This window comes from Echeneis naucrates, chromosome 9, assembly GCF_900963305.1.
Source record: "Echeneis naucrates chromosome 9, fEcheNa1.1, whole genome shotgun sequence".
NCBI classification, from domain to species: Eukaryota; Metazoa; Chordata; class Actinopteri; order Carangiformes; family Echeneidae; genus Echeneis; species Echeneis naucrates.
In genome coordinates this window covers 14,438,428-14,461,628 of record NC_042519.1, presented here as the reverse complement: position 1 = coordinate 14,461,628, position 23,201 = coordinate 14,438,428, and the positions used below count along the sequence as shown (strand labels likewise).

Below are 23,201 nucleotides of genomic sequence, written 5' to 3'. Positions count from 1 at the left end.
CACAGAGAGGAGGCTACAGTGGACTGGAAGTATAAACCTCAGGTGCACACTGAAAAATTCACGTACGAAGGTATAAATACCAATGACGACTGCAGGTGTTTAAAATTAGTCTTTGCGCTTTGGCGTGGATTTTCTATTTTGTGTGTGTGTGTCTTTTGGATTGTTACCAAATATTAAATTGGATCTGAATTTAGATATGTAAGGTGGCACGTTAGAGCAGTGGTTGGCACTATCACCTCACAGCAACAAAGAAAGTTCTGAGTTTGAGAATCAGACTTGGGGCCATTCTGTGTGGGGATTGTGCGTTCCCCCTGTGCCTGTACAAGATCCCTCTGGGTACAAAGTCCAAAGAACATGCACATTAGGTTCATTAGTGAGACAAACTGCCAGCAGCCGTGAATGCTAGCAAGAATGGATTCCGTAAAAAGGTTTCCGTATGCCAGCCCGGCCATAGACCTGTTGCATAGGTCACAGATGGATGGATGTTTTGTGATATCACTTATTAGCAATTCAACATAAACTTCTTTTACTTACTTTACGTACAATTAAAACTTTTTTGAAATTCTAAAGTGTTCATTATTGTATATCAAGTACACAACAAAATTATTGTTGCTTCTCGTGGGCTGTGCATAGTAAACAAAACACAAATTTAAAAGAAAGGAGAGGAGAGAAAGAAAAACAAATATTTCTGATAATAATAATAATAGTGATAATGATAAAGGAAAAAAAATAAAATTACTATTAATAGTGTTTACTGGATCTTTGTCTGTGTGGGCTGTTGATAAATACAATTGTTGTGAATTGAACTGAATGGGGGGTAAAAGTCCATAGCATCAACTTAACAACAACAACAACAGAAAAGTGTTGTCAGTGACCCATACTTGGCATCTGGTTTTGGTTATTGAACACGTCTCTCATCTCTCTCTCTCTGCCGATCTCTCGTTCTTCTTTCTCTCTCCCAGCGAGCAACCGTAATAACTTGTGTTTGCACAAATCTTGTGACAAACTTCCTCTGTTTCTGTGATTACTTTCTTTGTAATGTTGTTAACACCTTGCCTTTTCTCCCTCAAAACTCCAGACGAGTATTCAAGTTAAATCAAGTTCTGTGAGCACTTTTGTGGTTTCTTATGAGAATTATTCTTCAGAAGCCACAAGTTCACATATAAAGTTAATTCAGTTAGATAAAATGTAAATAGAGATACGTTGTAGGGGAAGGCTAGTTTTTTTTTTTTTTTCAGTTTCTATTATGCTTCTCAAAATAAACAAAAAAAATTGATAATGGAAAAAGTAAGATTTATTGCACGTATTTACTCTTTTATTCACCTGGAGAAAATCTAGCAACATTGCTTCTTGTCTTTTTCCACAACTTTTCTTCCTGGAGCATTTTCTGTGCTGTTCTAATCGTGAGAGGGGCTCATTTATTCTAAACTTAAGGGGTCAGCATCTTCTTGCAGCAGAAAACACAACCTGTGTGTGTGTTTATATAAAATCCAAACATTTGTTTAAAGAGATTAGAGTAATTTTTTCAGTGAAACGCAAAAAGGAATTTGCAAATAATAATTCTTAACTCTGCTACACATCTCTTTTCTATGGCTGACAACACTTCACAAACATGCACATGCATTTTGAAAGCCTCAGTCACAGAACACTTAAGTACACAAATGCATATTCAATTCACGTGTTTATGATTTGAAGGCAAGAGTGTCTATGTGACTCTCACCATGTCTGAGTAAGTGCATATGTTGCTGTCAGTGTGTGTGTGTGTGTGTGTGTGTGAGTGTGCGTGCAGTGAAAACTATATAACAGGCATCAAAGAGCATGAAGCTGAAAGACGTTCTAAAAGCTGGGCAGGGTGGATGATAATGTCTTTGGCTTGCAGTCTTTACATAGCATACAGCACATTAACACTGGCCTAACTGTGTAACACTGTAATGCCAGGCAGCAGAGAGAACCGCACATCCCTTGTGTAATCATTAAATTGTTGGTAGAGAGAAGTACGTTGTGCAAATTATACCAAACTAGCCCCTTTCTGTACCTGTTCTCTCCTTCTTTTACCTGCACTTGAACTTCTGCAATCAAGCAAAGCTAAAACAGAACATGTGGTTTTATGTACGAGCCAAAAGTTGTTGTTTTTTTTTCTGGGATTACTTTGAACACGGAGGCTTCTAATTCATAAGAAAATACTAAAGTGCTTGTACCACACAGGAGAGCATTTTGAGCAGAGAAACTTTTAACTGGGTTCTTGTAAAGATTACCTAAAGTGTGACAGAGTGCGCCTGCTGCTGCAACCATGGCATGTTTTGTATGCACTGTGTTATTTCCTGTATGCGCACAAGCAATGATGTTACTGGCTCCTGACCTTGCTGAAGAGCAGGTTGAGCTGCTTGCCAGAGCCATGGTATCCTCCCTGGGAAAGGAAAAGCTTTACTTGCTCCTGAACCTGCTCCTCATCCAGGTGCCAGCAGTTCTCGTCGTCCACACTGGCTCCTGCTGTGGGGTCGGGAGCCCCTGCACACACGCACGCACAAACACACACACACACACACACAGAGCTATGTTACATGTATATTACGTCACTTTTCCAATATATACTCAGCTTTTACCCTCATGGTTGAAGTCTATTCTTAGTAACAACAAAAACTGTATTCTAGTCTACTCAAAATGACCATTACTTATTAAATGTCCATGGAGAGGAGGCCGATTTTGGGAAAAGTGAGCTCACACTGCAACAAAATTACCGTAGAATTTACAGTAACGTCTTAGCAAAAATTAACCAGGTAGTTACTGTAAATAAATTTTACAGTAGACATACAGTACCTCCATTTATAAAATAAAAAAATACTGTGATTCCAGTAGTTTTTACAGTATTGGGTATTTAACTGTCACGTAAATACCAATTACATACTGTGAATTGAGTTGCATTCATAGTGCTGGTTTATTTACTGTACAAATAAAAACAGTTAAGCAATGTTATTTTTTGATGGTACGGTATATGGCAATACAATACCATTAACAGTAGCAGTTGATCATTTTAAATTCAGCTTCTCATTGTACAATTTAAATACTGCATCACTGTGATTTTACATTAGCCATCATCGATTGAATGACCCATATTCTAAAATATTTCAATTAACTACAGAAAACAAGAAAATTGTTGACAAATGTATTTATTTAAGACATTTGGTGAACAGGAACATGATAAAGCACAGGTTACCAAATTTTTCAGATGAAGTAGGTACTTTAGAATACCAACAATATGACAATGAAAGAGACACCCCCACTGTGTCCCACTACTACTACTACTACTCAGGCCCGCCACAAATAAACAGTAGTAGGGGAAACACTAGGCTAACTGTTGACAATGACAATGTTTAGGTTTTAAGTTTAAGTCTTGCGCCAATTTTTGCATTCCACCAGCAAAGCAACAAGACACTGAAAAATGCAACGTTTAAAACAGAAATGATCAGAAACTTCTGAAAGAGAAATCCTCTCATTCCCCTACCACTTGAAATAAAGGGCTATGGTCTCTTGCCTGCCCTGAACATGGAGACCCACATCCCAGTTGGAACCCTGAAATTAAAGAGGAAAATACATTAATAATTACATTTATTACAATTTCTTTGTAATGCACCACGTATGTGGCTAAGATGGCGATGTCATGTCAAGTAACTTATTCCTGATACAAAGTATGTCACATATCCAAAGATGACAGTGCTGCATTCAGTCTAAGGTAGCCTGCACTTTGATTCAAAATGTAACTGAGATCAGCAATGTGTTAAAATGCTTAAAGAGATGTTGAATTAACTGTGTTCTTAGCATGTTTTTGATTTGTTTTTGTTTTTTACTGCTGGATCGTAGTCTCAATCACTGTGACACAACAGTAGCTTTACGCACATTATTTAATACAAATATTTGAGATAACATCTTTAAATAAATAATCTTGAACTTTCAATGCAACAGCTATTATGAGAACCTCACCTGCATCTAGTCAGTTAGCCAGTCAAACTCAGTGAAGTTCCTGATGGAGATTACATGGCGGTTCATGTACGAAGACTTCCACTTCACCGCTCTCCCTGTCTGGCACTGCACTTGGTGGAGTCAGAATTAATCCTGAATAAAAACCTATGAAGATGAGTATAGGAGTTAAGGGTGGGACAATATGTATATGTTAACGCATAACGATTTATGGAGAAAAACAAACCTTTCCTTTGAATAATTATTTTACAGTGCAATTACAGTGCTTGCATGAGCAATTCATTTTGATGGCAAGCTAACTAGTTAATATGTAGTTGGATACCTGTGGTTCATTACAGCCTGACAAAGGTTAGTGTAAAACTATTTTTTTTGTCTGCTAGTGATGGTACTTACCGATTTTCTGGAAGTTCCGGCGTGTATTTGGTGGTGGATCCGCAATTCCAGCATGTAAACTCCCGCAGAGGCCAAGGGTGGGAAAAAAAAAACTCTCCCGCGCAGCGAAACTGTAAAAACCGAGCTGCAAGTGCAGTGTTCGCGGTTTGTCAGGTTCGCAGTGACGTGATTGGTCCATTCAAAGCACGACCGTTGAACTCTCTCCTCATTGGATAAATTGAAAGTGAAGCGAAAGTGTTGATACAGAATGAAAGTCCCATAGTAAGTCACTGCGAGTTGAAAAGTTAAAAATATGAGATAAGAAGTCATAAATATAAAAACATTAGCTCAAAAACTGAGATAATCATTATAGATTATAATCATATATGAGATATCATATATATATATATATATATATTTATTTATTTTTTTTTTTTATGGCAAGCTAACTAGTTAATATGTAGTGTATATATATATATATATATATATATATATATATATATATATATATATATATATATTCTTTACAGTAACCCTTTGCCTACCTTGATTTTTTAAGATTTTTAAGACTTGAATAGTGATTTTGTCACAGCCATTTTTTTTTACCCTGTGCCCCTGTAAGGACATTCACTCATGAGTGTCCTTCTTAGCTGTGTGGACACCCACAAGACATTATTTCTAACAGGCGGTGACAACATTCACTATCATATTTACAAATCAGAAGATGTAACGGACAACAAAAGGAAAAACCTTTTTATATTTTAGGCCAGTTTGACAACTCTTGACAGCACAAGAAGGAAAGTCAGTAGAAACAAATGGCGGAGCTCCATTTGCAACAACTGGCTGCAACTGCAATTTAATATAAATAACAATAATGAAACGGCTCCATGTGGTCTCTTGGGTGCATATTTTAGATTTTTCTAAGCAAAACGAATTAAATCATACAAAGTAATATTGACAGTCAAACATTTTCACCGACAGTGATTTCCCAACACTGCAGGGCAATGTGCCCTTTTCTATCTTACAATAACTGTAAAGTAGTTTTACATAAAATAGTTTCCTGGTAGACAAAATACTGGAAAATAACTCCAATAAAGAGCATAAGTAAATACACATGTGCTTGAGCTGACTTAGATTAAACGAATAGGGATAAAATATGCTTCAGTTCACATTTTCACAGATATTAGTGAGAAGTGACTGATGAAGAATCTTCTTCTGTCTCCCTTTTACCTTTCTTTCTTTGGCTCAATTATTCCTGTCCTGGATTCACTGGTCCATTGTGCTTTCTCTTCCTCTACTCTACTTCTCTCACACACACATTTGTGATTTTTTTGGTGTTTGTGTCTCTACTGTTTGTCCTTCAGTTAGGCTTGTTGTATGATAGTGAGCAGCAGAAACAACATCGATAAGGAGAGATAAGCTCCTTCCCCTCGCTGTCCGCGTGCTGTTCCCGCGCTCTCAGCGGTAAATACCAGCTCTGTAGTGTTGATTAAAGGCGCCCAGTCTCTCCTTTACTGTTTGGTTCTCACTAATGAGTAATATTGATCCCGACACACTTCACCTCCATCACCATGTCAATACGCTTATGCAAGTGAAAAGAACGTGCGTACTCAACCGCTTTCCCCGCCACTTCCCAACCACTGGTTCACGTTTTCACGCACGCCAACCCCTCCCCCTCCTCACCATGGACCTGGTTGATCTCGGAGTTCTGCGACAGGATCTCGTCGGCCAGTTTCTGCGCGGTGGGCAGCACCTCAGTGTGGTGCACGGAGATGAGGTACTGGACGAACTTCTGCAGCTGGTCCCTGCTCATCTGGAACAGGGTCTCCGAGATAGGCAGGTGCAGCTTGACCTGTTCGGGCTTCCGTACCCGGTAAAGTGACAGCGCCACCACATGGGCGCAGTAGAAGATGTCTTTGTTCCCGCAAGTGCACGTCACCGCCGTGATCTTGCAGCGGTCGAAGCTGACGCTCACGCTGCACACCATCTCCGGGGACGAGGGCGTGGCGGGATCCGTCACTGTGCCGCTCAGGTGGAAACCTGTAGGGGAGGAAGAGAAGTAGTGAGCAAATTTCATATCATTTATTTACTCAGCAACCATCTTTACACTGGTGGATCCTAAATGCAAAGGAACAAGTTGTGTAAGGAGACACGCACATCATGCTGCGCTTGGAGGCCTTGGATCCATTTTCTGACATTTGCTAGAAAAAACTAGAGATTAACAAATTAAGATATTTGTAGTAATTCAATTTCTATATGAACAGCTAGAGGTTAAACCAATCATTCGTAATCGATCCACATCCAGACAGAACAAACAACTGGAAGTGGTTTTGTGTAGGTTGAAGGGCAGTATGGCAGTACAGTGGCTAATAACATCACCTGACATGAAGAAGGTTCTGGGTGTTAATTGGAGTTGTGGAGTTCATCAATGCAACAGGGTTGGGGAAAGTAAACATGTGGGCTGTACAGGGTGTAGCCCACCCTCGCCTTACCCTGACCTGGCAGATAAGTGGTATAGATAATGGATGTATTAGATGAGGCTTGGATGACCTCATCAGCCAACTGAATGTGCCCTTTAGTAAATGACATTACTGGTTAGTTCTAAGAATGGATGCACGCAGCATGGAGCAGAACAATTATATGAAACAGACTCAGTTGGCCACAGTCACCTGCCAAAGGCTCCATGTTCCCATATCATGCAAGCATGATCAGGACCAGCTGCAGTCCACTCTTATGACTCTGAGTGAGATTAAATCAGCCTGACAGAAATTCAGATGCAGGAACTGGGTTGGTCCACTGCAAGAGGAATTGAGAACGAAAGATGAGGAAGTGAGCAGTGAGCGTGGCTGATACAGTATGAATAGCATGGCGTCTTGTATGACAGTAATGTTTGATCTTATCCTGACTGCACTATTTGGAGGCACGGCTGGTCATTATGGTAGGATGAATATGAATGAGCAGGGCGGGGTCCCAGGCGGTGGCCTAAAACACACACTCATGAGCATATGAAAGAGACAAACGTGTACGCACACGCCGTGCCACAGCTTGAGATCATGCATTTATTAATAATGGGAGTGGTTAGGAGAGACAGAAAGTAGCTTATGAATGCATTCATGTGCTCAGAGGAGATATTTGAAATGCATGTGGACCAGGCGAAGACATACATCTCTTAAATATGTTTATCAAAGGACTGAGCACATGCATTGCTGTAATATCAAGCATGTATTAATGCAGAATGCAGATATCAAAGCGTTTCCTAGGCCTATATTAGGTAAGAAGGGAGGAGTGGGAGTTGAATATTTCATAAGATATAGATGGGAATGGGTTGAACGGATACACAAGCAAACTCCACAAAGGTCAGGTCAAAGTAGTTTGTCTTCCTCGTTTATGTTTGAGGGGTGCAGTAACAATTCAGGTGAGCAGAAAGAAAAATAGAGAAGGAAGCAAACAGGGTCACAACCATTGGCTTGTGCTGGATGTGCCACCTGGATGCATATAAATATAAAACAACGTGGTTGTAGAGGCCTTATATTTCTTCTCCACGGTTTCCCCACAGACACTCAGTCAGGCAGGCTGTTCAACCCCCACCCCCCGCATTAGTTAGACTTTATCCAAAATTCAAAAGGCCCCATTAGCATGGATGTTGAGAAACCTGCAGCTCTGCAAAGACGCCATATCAGAAATAGCAATTTTTTGTTAAACGCGCCCTTCTTGCCCAGTTTTATCTGCACAACCAATACATGCTGGCTGCAAATATCTAACAGTGCCAAACTGCAGAACATCGCCATGGAGATATGCTTTCCCATTCTGAAATCCAGCTGGCAGAGGAAGTATATGTTTGTTAACAATATCCACAGAAGAGGGGCGTGGATTGAATATGGCAGCCACTTGTATCTGCAGTGATCAAGTCTATATGGCTACAGCTGTGAGACAGCAAGCGAGAGAGAGCATGACTGTTAAACAAGACAAAAAGGTTTACATGGTGCAGCTGGGAGTAAAACTGGGAACTAATTTAGCTGTATGAAAATATACAAATGAGCAATGGCTATTCATACTTACTGATTTAGTGTGTGTGTGTTTGTGAGAGTGAGGCAAGCTTGCGTTTCAAGAGTGGCCCCTCGTCCAGAGAGTGGAGAGAAAAAGAGAACATCAAAAACATGTGGGGCTGAGGGAGCTCAAAGACAAATCAACCTCTGATACAAACACTCACACACTTATCAGAGTGTCGTAAGAGCAGCTGCACTTTCTTTTAGAATAGGTTGGACTTTTTCCCCACAGAGAAAATTAACAGGGGTACATTTTTAAATTCAAAACATGGAAAATGAAAAAAGTGTTGGAAATAAAACATGTATCCCTTTTGAAAGCTAAATCTGTTGTGATTCCATTCGCTTTAACGGACACTCACTCTCTTGCCTTCCAAGCCCTTTATATCCATGCCTCCCTCTATCCACATTCCCACAGCTCTTTCCCTCTCACTCTCTGACAGATGGGTAGGTAATGAGTTTCGCCTTTCCCCGTCCAATCGTCTGGGCACCAAAAACTGCCCCCCACGCCAAAAATGCCCTTTTAATTTAGCCAAGCGCTGAGTACAGGGATATTACTGTTTAGGTACACACACAGACACAGACACAGACACACACACACACACACACACCTCCCATGACTCCTGGTTGGGTGAGTTTGAAATCTTCACTGTCTCATGTGCTAGCTATTAAAGAGCCTGGTTTCTCCCCCTCACCCAGTCCACCCAGCTCCCCTCCTCAAGTGGTGCTCAGGGCTCTTTTCTGTGCATATTCAAGAGGCCAGGGTTGGCTTTCAAAGTAACCATGGCGGCCATTTTTAGAACAAGGCCTCTGTGAGGTTGCCCTAGAAACCCCTTCTGACCGCCCTGGTGAAGTCACACTTGGCCCACAGCACTGCACAGGGGCAGTGAAAATAGTGTGTGAAAGACTGAGTGAGAATGAGCGTATGTATATATATGTTCAAATCCCACAAAAGCCTGCAGACCACCCACACTCTTTAGGGGACCCACATCAAAGCATTCCTCCAATTAGCCCTTTGCTCTATCTTTCGCGCTCATTTTGAAATCATGTAAGTGCCGACGAGCAAGCACGCCCTCTCTTGCCCAACTGGGACCTCTTCTGTCTATTCAAGAGCAAGAAATGCTGGAATCCTGCTCTAATTTTAGGAAGAAAAGACTCAAATCTAAGGCCTGCAGGTCCGTCAACATACATCTGCTGTGATGGAAGATCGCCGCCTTCATGCACTTCCCATAAAACACAATTTAGCTTCCCACATGAAGGAGATCGGCGGTGACCGGGCAGGGCCTGAGATGTTTGCTTGTCTAAGCACAAAACTGCACGGCGTTCCAAAATCACTGGAGTAAATTAGATTGAGCAACATACATATATTTCCACAATCGAATTAAGATTCCAAGTCAATGAAGAAAATTCAGACCCAGCAGTGGGAAGGTCATTAAGTTTATTGGCCGAATTGGTTCATGAGTGACTGTCACCTAAATCTAATATGGCACCACGCAGTGCAGGCAGCACTCATCCGTTGAATTTGTGTGCGTGTGATAGATCCTGAATACATGATTGAATTCAGTGCAAGAAATAAGATGGAGCAAATGGGCTGGTGTGAATGCAAGTCAACGAAAGCGAAGGGGGAGAAACAGAGCGAGCAAACAAATATTTAAGACCCATTCGCCTGCACCGATTCGCTTTAGCATTATAATATTAATCAAATTACCTCACGCGCTGGAGACAGAGAGCAACACCTAAATCTGAGTCTGCCTTAGTAGAGCTCACATCCAGGGGACCACCTGCAGTGGTTGGCGCTTTAACATGGGATTCTACTCTGTGTTGACCAAAGATACCCTGCTAAAACTTCACTGAGAAAAGGCTGCTGGACTGGAATCCAATCCGCTCAGTTGGATTGAACCGAGAGGCCCTACTGAAAGAAGATCTGAACCACAACTAAAAAAAAAAAGCAGGGCCCTACAGCGGGTTGAGGAAGGGTCAGGAATTATTAGCCAACCCCCACCTCTAACACAACCTCCATCCCACCCAAAACCAAAGCAGCACTAAGCAGCACTTACTTCACTGCAGCTTGTCAAACTAGCCCGTATAATAAGACTACAAAGACAAATTCAAGGCTTTTCAGCAACTTCAAGCGTTGCACCAATTGTGAGTAACAATGAGCACATGTGTGTGGTCCTATAAGGAAGCAACCATACAGAGACTATAAACAGAGATCAGTGTTGTTCTGCAGGAAACCTTGCTCCAGGCAGGCATGTGCGTATCTTAGGTGTGGGACAGGCTAGAATAACACAGCTGAGCTCCGGGGGCGGTCATATTTATGCCTCAAACCCTCTGTTATACTGAAAGGCTTTTTTTTTCTCACCAGGTATGTTTTCATCACCCACACAGCCACACACTTGCACGTGCACAACGACATACACGAACTCTCCCACAGTCTGAAAGCTTATCCTGACAGGCACAAGCGGGCATAAATTAATGTTTTGAGATATTCTATGAATTTCAATGCTTTCACTTCTGCTTGAGATTCTGACAGCAAAATCTGCATGCTAATCATGAAGATGGGAGGGAGAGAATATCTGTGTGCGTGTGTGTTTGTGTGTGTGTGTGTGTGTGTGTGTGCGCTGACGGATATGTGGGTGATTGGAGTTGTCATCAGCTGGCGGTTGAAATGACAGTCGACTACTGGGCTGCTGCCATTTAGTTTCCATGTGGTACATCAGGAATGACTTGCAATTTTCTAACTATCACTTTAAAAATTGATTCTAATTTTGCTGGATTGGGCCTGTCAGGCAGAGCTGGGGTTACTGCTCTGCTGACTGATCCCAAAGGTTGCCGTTCAGTTGGCTGACCAGTGCAGAAAGACAGTAAAGCCTCTGTTCAGGGGTGTTATGGAGACAAGACAAAAAGGATGATGAGAAATGTGGTTCTGTTGGTAGCAAACCTGGATTGTAGGAAGAAAAATAAAATCCTGACAATTCACAGTAGTATAGACTCATGGTCAGGGCCTTGTTGTTAAAGGAACAGTACAACATTTTGCATTCGAAGCTTATCATTTCCGAGCAGCAAATTTTATTTACTACAGTAAAATAGCCACTCTCGGGGTTAATACTAAAAACAGGGGAAATGGCGTATTCTTAACAGATAGGTTGTTACTACTGAGTGAGAAATTGCATTCAAGTTGCTGGTAGGTTTTCCCAATTACCATAATTTATGCTAAACTAAGTAAACTGGCTCCTGTTCCATTAATTCAGTTTGAATTTAATTTTAACTAAAAGTAAATTTTTCCAACATATCTATTATCAACACTTTAATATAAACGTGCTATTTGCTGTAATTTCAGAATAGCCCCTGTGTGGTATTGGATGAACTGTGCTTTTAGCTGCTATTCAAAAGCTCTGTCACTGGAGAAGCCAGCGGCCTGCTAATTCTGTCTCCTGGCTGTACATTAACTATACATTATCCCAATCCATGTGCAAGGTTCATTTGTGTGAAAGAAATTACAGCTGGCTGGAAATGAATGTGTGTAATTAGCAGAGGTCTGTCCCAGTAGAGCCACGCAAGCTATAGACCAAGGTAATGGGATCCATTGAAAAGCCATTGTCTGCTCATTCAGGGCTTGAGTATCTGTTTGATGATAAACCTATACAGTCAGAGCATCATAGCACCGGCATCCTTCTTCCTGTAAAGGAGGCAAGTGTAGGTTGAGAAGAATTGTTCTGTTTGGGTCTAGAAGAAAACACAAGATCTGGTAAAAAAGAATAAACCAAGAACATGTAAATGCGTGGCTTTCATTAGTTTTGGAGTATGTTTTTGTGTTGCTGAAACGATCATATGATTGCCTCGCAGAAAGTGTGCCAAGTGACATTTGCTGCTCCTGTCAGAAGTGATTACAAATGTGTTTTACTTGCTTAATTTGAACTTTGCCCTATAAATCCTTTTGTGATTTATCTTTTAGATGAAAACACCTTTCAGGAATTTGTCTTGACAACAAAGCTTAAAAGCAAAAAAATGGTTTTTAAAACAAGAGCTCAAAATGTAGTATAAAAATTCAGTAAAACTAAAACTGCCCATAAATCCACTGATGTGGATGCTTACATGTCTAGAATTGAACGGAAATCACTTACACATGGAAATAGTTGGACATTAACAGAACTAGACTGACCACTACAGTGCGACTGTTTGTGCATGTGCACGTGTTTTAGGGTTCATTTGTCTATGCCAGAAAATAACCTTACACTCTCTACCCTTTCCATTTCGTTTGGAAAGTCACCGGACACACACGTGCACGTTCATACACACGCTCACTCCCCCACCCACACACACTCATGATGCCTTCATGCATGCACGCATACTGGCTTCAGTGACTCCCTGCAGTCAACCTCCTTCTGCTCACAAACAGCCCCTCCTCTTTCCTCTTTCTCTCTCCAATAACTGACTCCTCCCCTGCCCCCCCCCTCCCATAACACACACACACACACACACACACACACAGCTCTAGCCTAGCCCTAAGCTGACCCGTTGTGTATACTGACGTCACACACTAGACAAGGGGAGGCATCATTCCAGACAGACACACATGCACACAAACACAAACACACAAACGCACACGCACACATAGACACACACAGGCCCCAGCCGAGGGGGAAGCTGCATTCCAGCACAGGCACACAGTCACACAAACACACATCACCACGCCTGGCGGTGGGAAGCATGGGGAGCGCTCAGCTGTAGCGGGGAGGCAGGGAGGAGTGGGGCGGGGGGGGGGGGGGGGGGGGGGGGGTAGTGGGCCAGGGAGGCAAGGCAGGAGGGTTTTCAGAGACGGGAGGAGGGAGTGATGGCTCTGAGCCAGCGTTCCTCTGAGCTCAGCACTTCCCCTTTCAGCTCCAGCCAGCCGCCAGTTTGTGTAACGCAGCCGATGCAGCCCTGCCGGCTCGTGCTTAACCCCTTCCTACCAAGAGTTGCCGAGGCCACACTGGCTGTTCTCTGTTCATCGGCGCATGCCACACATCCTGGAGCAAAGTTGCCCCTGCCCAACCCCCCCCCCCCCAGCATCCCCTGGCCTAGTCTGTCCCATTATAGCACTGAGCACACTGGCCCACTACTCATACTTTCACATTATTACCTGACACACAGGTGTACAAATACACACTGACACCACTGAAAAACGATGTTACCCCTTTTCTTTTTCGTAGCAGTGACCAAGCACATCTATTTTTCTCCACAGTGAACCTAAGTATACTTAAAAACCTAACTAGGTATGTAGCTTGTCTGAGCGTGACCTGGATTCACGGCAGCATCTCTCCTTGAAGACAAAGACAGCACAAAAGCATTGCTGTCACTGAAATACACACCCACCATTGCTACAGAGCAATTAGACAAATATGTACTGTAAATCCAGGTACATTGTGTGTGCAGTGTATCTGTTTCCATACTGACCTTCCAAGAACATATATAGGCCAAAGTGTCTGCTCTGGCCGCAGAGATGTGAGGCCTCATACATCAGACATGGCGCATCCACCCCCCTAAAAGCCCCAATGAAAAGTGAAAAGTGTCACGGCTCACACTAACCACAGCAGACACAGTCCACGGCGTAGCGATGGACAGAGTAGAGGTGGGGGGAGTGAATGAGGGAAGACGGGTGGTTCTCTCACATTTAATATCACTTGACACGCGTCATCCAGCATCTCTCAAACAGCCGCTGAGCCCGTGTCAAAGCCACAGCCCTGTCAAAGATGTTGCGCGCGTGTACGCAAGCCGCACCTAGTACACATGCAGCCACACTCACGCAAAAAACAAAGGCAAATAACTCATCCACCTGGCATTGTGATCGACAGGCCGCTGCAGAGAACGGGAATAACTGGGATGAAAACAAGCGAGGGAAAGGGAGGGAGGGAGCAAAGGGGGGGGCAAGAGAAAGGTTGAATATGTCTCTGCTGAATCGCGGTGGTCGATTCTTTTGCCTGCGGGCTATTCCTGTAAATATTGACGTTGATGTTAGGACCACTCTCTTAAGGATAAGCTATAAAGCAAGGGGGTTAGATTTACTCTGCAAACTGTAAGCATCTGAAATCACACGCTACACTGGGCCTTCTGCAAAAGGGTTAAGGGGAAACAGAGAGAGACTTACAGGGTGAGGAGCCGCAACTACACGAGGGAACTGAGTTTTCTCAGTAGGTTTACAGCTTGTTCCTCCTCTCCCTCTCTCTCACTCTCTAGATGGTTTAGGTTTCCACTCTCAAGCTAAAAGCAGGCAGCTGACATCAAAACCTTCAGAAAGACCCCTATTTCCCAGAAACAGCTCTTGTTTCGTGTAAATAGCTGCCTTTCATGGCTACATTGAGATAAATTGCACCCTGCTGGACAAGAGGGAGACAATGTTCACCCTGGAGCCTCTTTTGTTGACATCCGTGTGTGTTGCCATGACAACACATCTACTCTGTGAATGTGTGTGTGTGCGTGTCTTTGCATTCAGGGGCTTGATTTCAGGGGGACACACATGTGGGCAAACACACGGCAAGCACAGAGCAAAACGGGCAAGTCCACACACATAGAAACAAAAATACAGAGATACCTCTCTCATTCTTTCTGAAACACACACAAGCACAGCTGCTCAAAAGCTTGCAGAGAATAATACGTGAGTGTGACCAAAGCACTCAATCAGGTTAGACTTGCTTCCAACTACCATGTCCTCATGGGAGGCTGCAAGCAGAGAAGTTTATTACTAATCATCCTCACGTTAAAAAGGGGCAAAACTAAACCAACTGTGACGACACCTTTTCCAGAACCCTCCCGAGGATCGTACATGTCCAGTCAACTGGGAATTAATCTGTTAGATGCATGCAATGATGCTTGAATTCATTTTTTAATACAAGAGGGTTAAAGACGGCAATCCCCCTAACGGATAAGCCTTTTTTCCATAGACTGTAGTCTCTATCTCACCAACTTTGTAAAGGAATTATTGTGATTTTCTGAAGACTCGGAGCAGCTACATGTTGTTTGATCACATTTGTCCAAATTAGCATTTTCATCTATGACAGAAAAATAATTATATCTGTATGCAATTACACTGATTATATCTCTTCAGAGACCAGTGAAGTGAAGGACTATGTCACCTCTGAGACCACATGAAACAAAGGCCAACTGCTTTGTTTATTGTTTGACACGTGTCTATACTGCGAGATCCTCATTATGTTCATTTGGGATGCCAGAGTGTTAGAGGAAGCGAGGATATGGGTTTTAATGGGATGATCAAGGGGGGGGGGGCGTGTGTGTGGGGCACGACTAAGGGGGGGGACATGCCCAATGCCATAGCAACCCTTCAGGAGGTTGAGGGATTGCATATTCACCATATAGATTGAAAAGAATATGTGTGAAAGTGAATGTGTGAGAGAGAATCCCCTCCCGTGGGCAAGGCAGCATTCACCCATGAAGTAGGTCAGTGAAATTTGCCCAAATTAGGTCAGTGGCAGTCAATGGGTGCCATACTGGACAAGAGAAAGAATAAAAGGGAAGGAGAGCGGGAGGAAGGGAGACTCTATAAGGTTAGGAGAGCAGAACCAAGCGGCTTACTTCATCTTAGCTTTTCCACTTAGTTAATTACTGATGCACCGGCCCACAATACACACACACACACAACCAAAACACACAAAGAAAAGGCAAAGAACACAATCTTGTGGTTTTTGTGGGGGTTTTTGAGTGAGGAAGCAAAGCAGAGAGATGTCTTTACAACTTTAAGCCATCACTTTTATTCCACTCAAACATCCCTGGTATCAGAATTCGTGTGCATCAAAGGGCTGTTTTGATTGAAAATGCTTTTGAAAAGCAGTCCGAATCGGTTACAGTGCTTAGGTCTGATTAATTGGCACCCTTTCTCTTCCCTCTACTGCTGTTAGCTGTTTGCACGGTAGTTTCTTTGTCATCCGCCTCTGTTTCTTCTAGCTTTTTCCCTCTCGATTTTGAAGAAATCCACACTGGGAGAGAGGTTGTTGCACATTGTTCCCCATAAATGGCTGAACACAGGAACCTTTGAAGTCTGTGGCACATTGTGATTTGCTTTTATCGTCCCGCATCTGTCAGTCAACAAGAGAAAACGTGGCTCCAAAGGAAACTTATGCTGCTTTCCCCACACCCAATTTCCTCTCTGCGCACACAAAAACAAAACAAAACAAAACAACAACAACAAAAAAATGACAACAAAGGCAGCAAGAATGACAAAGGCTGTATTGGGCATTAGGCAGACAGGGAGTGGGCTGAATAATAATCTGTGAGGAACTGCGAGGTGTTCCAGAAGATTCTGATGTTGCGTCAATTGGAAGAAACTGACTCTGCTTCTTCCTGCCTGAGCTTCCTTGGCACACTTCCTGTGTGCATGCGTGCGTGTGTGTGTGAGCATCCCACTGTAGCTGTGGGTTGCTCTCTGAACTTTATTCTGTCAGGTCTCTGCCACTCAACTCAGTGCAGTTGGGTGTTGGGTAAGAGTGGGAAGAGCATTGACAGGTGTCTTCTGTGGGCAATGTCTGTTCAGAGAAGTGATGGCAGAACCTGGGCCTGCACCTGATCACATGAGCCTGCAGCCTTGCTATGACAGCCACAGAAGTCGGAGGAGGAGGGGGGGGGGGGGTGAAGGAGTGGGGACAAAGGCTCTCCTCCCTGGGCAACGATCAAACTCGAGCCCCCAGCTTGCCTGGAGATGTGACAAGGCCCACTTCCCCTTTTGCTGCTTTCACTCCCCCCATCCTCCCCCTGCTGCCAATCATGTGTCATGTGCTTCACACTCTCTCACGATGCGCACAGTTGTGTGCTGTGCATTTGTGTTTGTGCTGGGGCTTAGCCTGTCTGCACAAGTTAAAGAGGCGTACAGAAGCAAGGTTGGAGGAGACAAAGAGACGCATGAGGAGTCAAAGAGCTCCGCAGGAAGTGTTGAGCCAGAAACAACCAAATGTACAAGCTGAGCGTGGCTTGGAGTAAAGCGAGCCACAATGAGTTACAGTGACTAATGTTTCTAGCCAGGGAGAGAAAGATGGCTGGCTAGAGAGACTGGGTATACGAGCCAGAGAACTGAACTGCAGCCAACCTGGATGAGGCCTCAGTCCAGATAAGTTGGGACAGTACCACAGGCCCAGCTACAGCCCATCAGTGTGGGGAGGAGGGAAAGGAGGGAGCAAGTGAATAGGCACGAAAGACAGACTGAAATAGCTGAAGAAGAAAGAGAAAGAGCGAGAGAATGCTTATAGGCAAAACAGAGAGAGAGAGAGAGAGAGGGTTTGGGGCCTTTTCAGCTCCAAAGTAGGATGGAGGGGGATGGTTGGAGGGAACCGCTGAGAGTCAGGCAAAACTGGAGCCGAGGCTCAGAGACAGGGCCAGGACTGAACTGGGGCTGCTGAGAGGAGCCAGGGCTAGAGGCCAGAGGAAGGAGGGACGAAGGGAGGGAGGGGGATGTAGGAGGAGGCTGTGGCAGAGCTGGGAGCCAGGGACCCCAGCTTTAGATTTAGTCAGCTGTTCCCTTGGCCAGCAGCTGGAAGGACGTAGGGAGACAGAGGGAGGGGAGGTAGCAGGGAGAGACAGCACGGATACTTCGGGGGAGGTTTTTCACGGGGGAAACGGAAAGTGTGGAGACCGAGGAGAATAAAAAATAAAAAATAAAAAAACAGCATGGCAATAGAGAGAGAGAGGAGAAAGAAAGAGAAGGGGGAGACAGTGGTGGTGGAGGTTTGGAAAGAGGACAGTGGAAAAGCCATTAGATTCCTATGAGAGAGAAAACAGCGCAGAGAGCAGACAGACTGACAGAAGGTGGTTAAGGCTCACTGGCTTTGCAACCACTCTTCCTTTCCTCCCTTGCTGGTCCTCCTGCTCCCTCATTCCTCTCTTCCCTCCCTCCATCCATCTCTCCAACCTCCTCCTCTCCTTCCGTCACTGCTGCGCTATTCTCTGGCTAGCTCCCTCTCAGGCAGTTGTGCTTCGGCAACAGCCCTGCTATTCATTACGCACGACCTGCAGGCATGACCCTAAACACACACTGAGATCCCAAACAGGTGCCCCAAACACACACACACACACACACACACACACACACAGCACAGCACATAGCAGCAGCAAAGGGATCACACATGACTGACGGGGGGAGGTACGAAGGGAGTGGAGACAGAAGGGCTGAAGTGAGAAGAGAGAGCTCTCTGTGGAAGCACTGCAGCACCAACAACTAGGAATGAGGGATGGAAAGAAGAGAAAACATTCAAAGGAGGTGAGAAGAGGATGTAATTAAAGCAGAGAGCGTGCACACTTTGTTTCTATAAAAGTAACAAAATGAGATTTTGAGGAGGGGGGCGAAGGGCGAGGGTTTGCCACGGGGCAAGCAGCCACTGCTAGCAAAGCACTTTATGGCCTATTATATTCCATTCAGATGGACCAGGCGTCTGCGATAAAAGCATTTAGTCTGCGCGTTAGTGAGTGACTCAGCACTTGGAGCCTTCGCAGGTGGACCCCCTCATAACTACACAATGCATATCAATGAAGTGGCCCACTCACTGCATATGGATCACTCTCTCCCACACTACTGCCTTTCTTTCCTTCCCCCTCCACCTACACTATATTCTCCCCCTTCTCTCACACCGCTGTATAGAAATTAGTTGTCTATCTTCTTTTTGGCTGGATTAAGGTAATTCCAACTGCCCTTCTATAGGAAAGTCTTTGTAAAAGCAGCATCCATTAGACAGGAAATAAGAGGCCCTTGGAGAGAATGAATCATTGTTAGTTTGCCCCCAAAATAAACAAAGAGACTAACAAATGTCTCCCTGTGCATAGCTGTTGAAATTGTAAATTTCCTTGAAATGAAGGGAGGATTCTGTGCAAGGTTGTAATCAGTGACCCACCTCCATTTTCCCCTCATTTAAAATTGAGATAGCAAATGCCCACCCCCCTGCCCCCATCATCCACCACACCGTACCCATCCAACCCCCCAAAGCACACACACACACCTTGCTACAGCTAACTCTCCATCACTCTTTTGCCTCTCTACGGGTCTTCCTCTCTCCACCCATCTGCCCTTCCATCTTTGTTCTACCTCTGTGCCTCTCCATCGCTTTCTCTCCTCCTCTGTGGTGGTTAATGGCACTGGGATCCTGCGTGGAATATAGATCAGTGCGAGATGGATGGGGCACCAGGAGCTCCGGCCAGTCCCGTAGGTCCCAGACCAAAGATTAACTAAATATTAGCTGACAGGAAGAGAGAGAGGCAGGGACACAGCTGCAGCTGCTAGTGCCACTGCTGGCAGAACAAACGACAGAGACTGTTTTTAACCCCCTTTGCTCTTGGGAGAGAGCAGGGACACATGCAATAAACACACATGAGATGCAAAAATATACACAACACATCAGGGTATACATACTGCCATGCACGCGTACACACGTGCTATCAGATGCACCCTGGGAGAAGAAGTCCACTAATCACATTCTCTCCTCCCCCTCTCTGCCCTGCCAAGGCGGATGGCAAGGGGGAAAAAAAAGGAATAAATCTTTATTAGGTGATGTGTCCCTGCTTTATCGATTGCTTCGCTACCCCCCCCCCCTCCCTCCCTCCTCCAACACCACCCCCACCCCCCTCCCTTTTCTCTCCCCTCCTTTTGTTATTTTAGGCATGTGTCTGCCATCCAGTCCAATTGAGTCAGGCTGTACATCAGAGAGGACCATTACCCATGTCTCCCTGGGCTGGGCTGTCAGTGGCTGCAAGGGGGGTAGGAGGTGAGGTGATGTAGCCACCCAGAAGGGACAGCTACCCGGCTAACTGCTAGCCAGAGCCAGGCAGATAGACAGGCTGCCAGATAGTAAGTAGGTTTTTGGGCAATAACAGGGTGCAAATAATGCACAGCGGCAGACAGAATCCACCCGTGATAACAGATCTGTACCTCATCTACACTAAAGTCCTATACGGCTCTCTGAGCAAAGCACAGACACAGCCTGATTTATGGAGCTAATTTCCCACTAGCCACTAATGATAAAGGGTTGCAGCTTTTTTTTCCCGGTGCATAGTCTTACGGGGATGAATGACCCCAGAATACTTAGATTCAAGCCCAGCAACTGTAACACTCTCTAAACACATATGGCTAGATATAGTGTCAGATGTTTTGTGACTAATGCTGACTTCCCAGGGCAGATATGAAAGTAATATTTTTTTTACCTTCTCTTGAGAAACGAATGCATAATTTTTAACAAAATCCACAAAACATTTTAAAACAAAAAGCGAAATGGTAACAGCAACAAAGGACTTTTCTTCAGTAAAACAGTCTCTAGTCTGGAGAAATTTTAGTTAAAGCAAAGAGAAAGTTAAGCTTATGATTTGAAGTGGGCATTCAGTGATATTGAGCTTTTGATTCGGGACATTTTTCAATACTTCTCCCCCCTAACAGCCAAAAAAAAAAAGTATTGAGGTATGGTGTGGAAGTTGAGGATAACCTGAAACCTTTGGAGAAACACACTGGTCAAGTTCTGTTCCTCTCCTAATTCCAGGCAGTGGTAAACAAAGCTTCTAAATGTAGAAACAGCAATGGCCCCTGAGGTTCGAAAGCAGACTGCCATAACCAAGTACAGCACAGAGAGCGAGAGCTAGCTAGCTGGCTGGCCTTCCTCCGGGAGTTTAGACACAGGAAGCACTACGGAAACATGCTGTATCTAGATAGGGGCAGTGTAAATAAGATACCAGTTTCTATTGCCTGGCTTGGGAAATGAAACTGGAAAATTGAGATGAGGAGAAATAGAGATCATTAGTGCTTCTAAACACCAGGAAGAAATACACGAAAGGAGGTCAGGCACAGGTATGGAGTGATTAGGAGTAGAAAAGCAAGAAATTAAGATGACAGGAAGATGAAGGGCTAGAATGAGGTAAAAGGACTAACAAACAAGGAAGGAAATGAGCAAGAGAGAAAAAGAAAGAACTCCTTTGAGCCAAAACTCTTTAGAAGAGCAAACTAAATTCCATTATCAGTTGAAAGCCTTCCTCTCATTCCCTTTTGAATCTCTTGCATTTTCTTTCTTTGTCTGTCTCTCCGTCTCTCATGCCTGGAGAGCCTTTCTACCTCTATTCAGCCTTGCTCTGCCACTGAGCAGTGAATGCATGTCTCACATGCCACACAGACACGACAGCATTGGACCAGGCACAGCCAGGGGCACTCTCAGGACCTCCTCCTCCGCATAGCTCACACAGCACTTGAGCCTGCCGGGCAAGAAGAGGGAAGGGGGTAAACTGGCCCTCTCGATCTGGCTCAGATGCCTAATTGTTCCGCAAAAGTAACCCCCTGGAAAAAAACAACAACATAAAAACGCCTAAGCATATACTGTGTAACCTTTAACCAGCATCTCGAGTGAGAAACTGCTTATTGGAACATGCAATGACCACCTGCACACATTTCACTCAAGCAAGCAATCTTTTCCTTTGGTCAGGCACTGTTTATTGGAAAACAATAATGTCAGCACGAGCCCGTCTTTCAAGCTTAGCAATCAGCCACTAGAGGGACAGTCTGACCAGATTGACCTTTGACTTAAATAAATCCCTGGGGGTCAAGGAAACAGGTCAACATTGGGCCAGCTCAATGCTGGGGGAGGAACCAGTCGATGAGTGAACACCTCTGTTGGTGTGTGGGTCCGATAGGGGTCAGTGGCAGGTAAACCCTCATCCTCTGCTGTTGTTTATTCCAAGGCGCCTAGTCAGTGGCGCCCCAGCACGGCGAGGCAAGTGTGTGCTTTAAAGCATGTGTGCATGTGTGTGCGTGGGAATGGGAATGAGATAGGGTGGGAATGATGACAGACGGGAATGCCATCTACCCTCTTATCATTAACATGCCTCACCTATACCTCACCCTGACACACACAGCCTTAAACACGCTCACCAATCCACTAACACAGCAAGGTATACAAGTGGCCCCTCATAATCACACAGATTAAAACAGGTTGAAGGAATCAACCTTTACAAAACGCTTGATCGTTTATAGCGTATATAGAGGCAGGTTGAGGAGGCAAGTTCACAACACAGACCTCTATGGCCTCTTTTCAGAATGACAAGATGGTTTAATATAGATCAGCATATTGTACACGCACATGCACGCGCACGCACACACACACACATTGTAGCCTTTGGGCTGATCCAAAGCTGTTTGGCTTCTGCAGAGAAACAGCTGTTGACCAAACTGCACAGAGGAGCTCTGTTCTGTGGCAACACGTACAGTGTTTAGCACATATTCTCACACATGAAGTAAATATTCATACACATAAACAGAATACATACATTGAACCTTCCACTGCAGTAAACAGACTCTTGGCTCGCTTTGTGCTTATTTCAGCAGCCCATTGGTGCAAAGAGGTATTCATTAAGCAAAAAAAAGTGAAGGGGAGCATCAGATAGGAGAACGCTGAGTGCTGCATTCCCCCCGTTGTTATTATTGCCAAATCGAAGAGAGAAAGGCGGCTGGTAATAAAAGTCATTAAATGAAATTGAAAAAACGGTCTTTAATAGGGCCTTGTCATTGTGGATTTAGTAGCCTTTCTATCGCCCTTTCCCTCTACTCTGTTCCCTATGCTCACAGAGACGAGAGGAGCAGGAGCTCTGTGGAAGGATGATTGGATTCCTAGACATAGTCAGCCAGCCGAGGAGCTGTGCTGACGCACACCCAGCAGCCACAGTCTGGGACAGGAGACAAGTCAAGCTGGAATGGGGACTGGGGCAGACGTTAGAGAGCTCAAGCTGGAACTTTATTACTTTAGCTGGTTTATTTTAACAGAGGCGACGCATGCTGGTCTTGTACACAGAGTGTCTTTGAAAACGTGC

General features: G+C 44.3%; 1 protein-coding gene across 3 annotated transcripts in view; it reads right to left on the bottom strand.

The window, feature by feature from the left end:
• The window catches only part of LOC115049334 (zinc finger SWIM domain-containing protein 6), a 44,067-nt gene that overhangs the window by 14,519 nt on the left and 6,347 nt on the right, over positions 1 to 23,201 (bottom strand). For all 3 annotated transcript variants that reach the window (XM_029511441.1, XM_029511440.1, XM_029511442.1), the window contains exons 2-3: positions 6,031 to 6,387; positions 2,360 to 2,508 (exon numbers count right to left, since the gene is read on the bottom strand). In XM_029511441.1, coding sequence (XP_029367301.1) covers positions 2,360 to 2,508; positions 6,031 to 6,387 — 506 coding nt within the window. The remainder of the gene's footprint in view (positions 1 to 2,359; positions 2,509 to 6,030; positions 6,388 to 23,201) is intronic.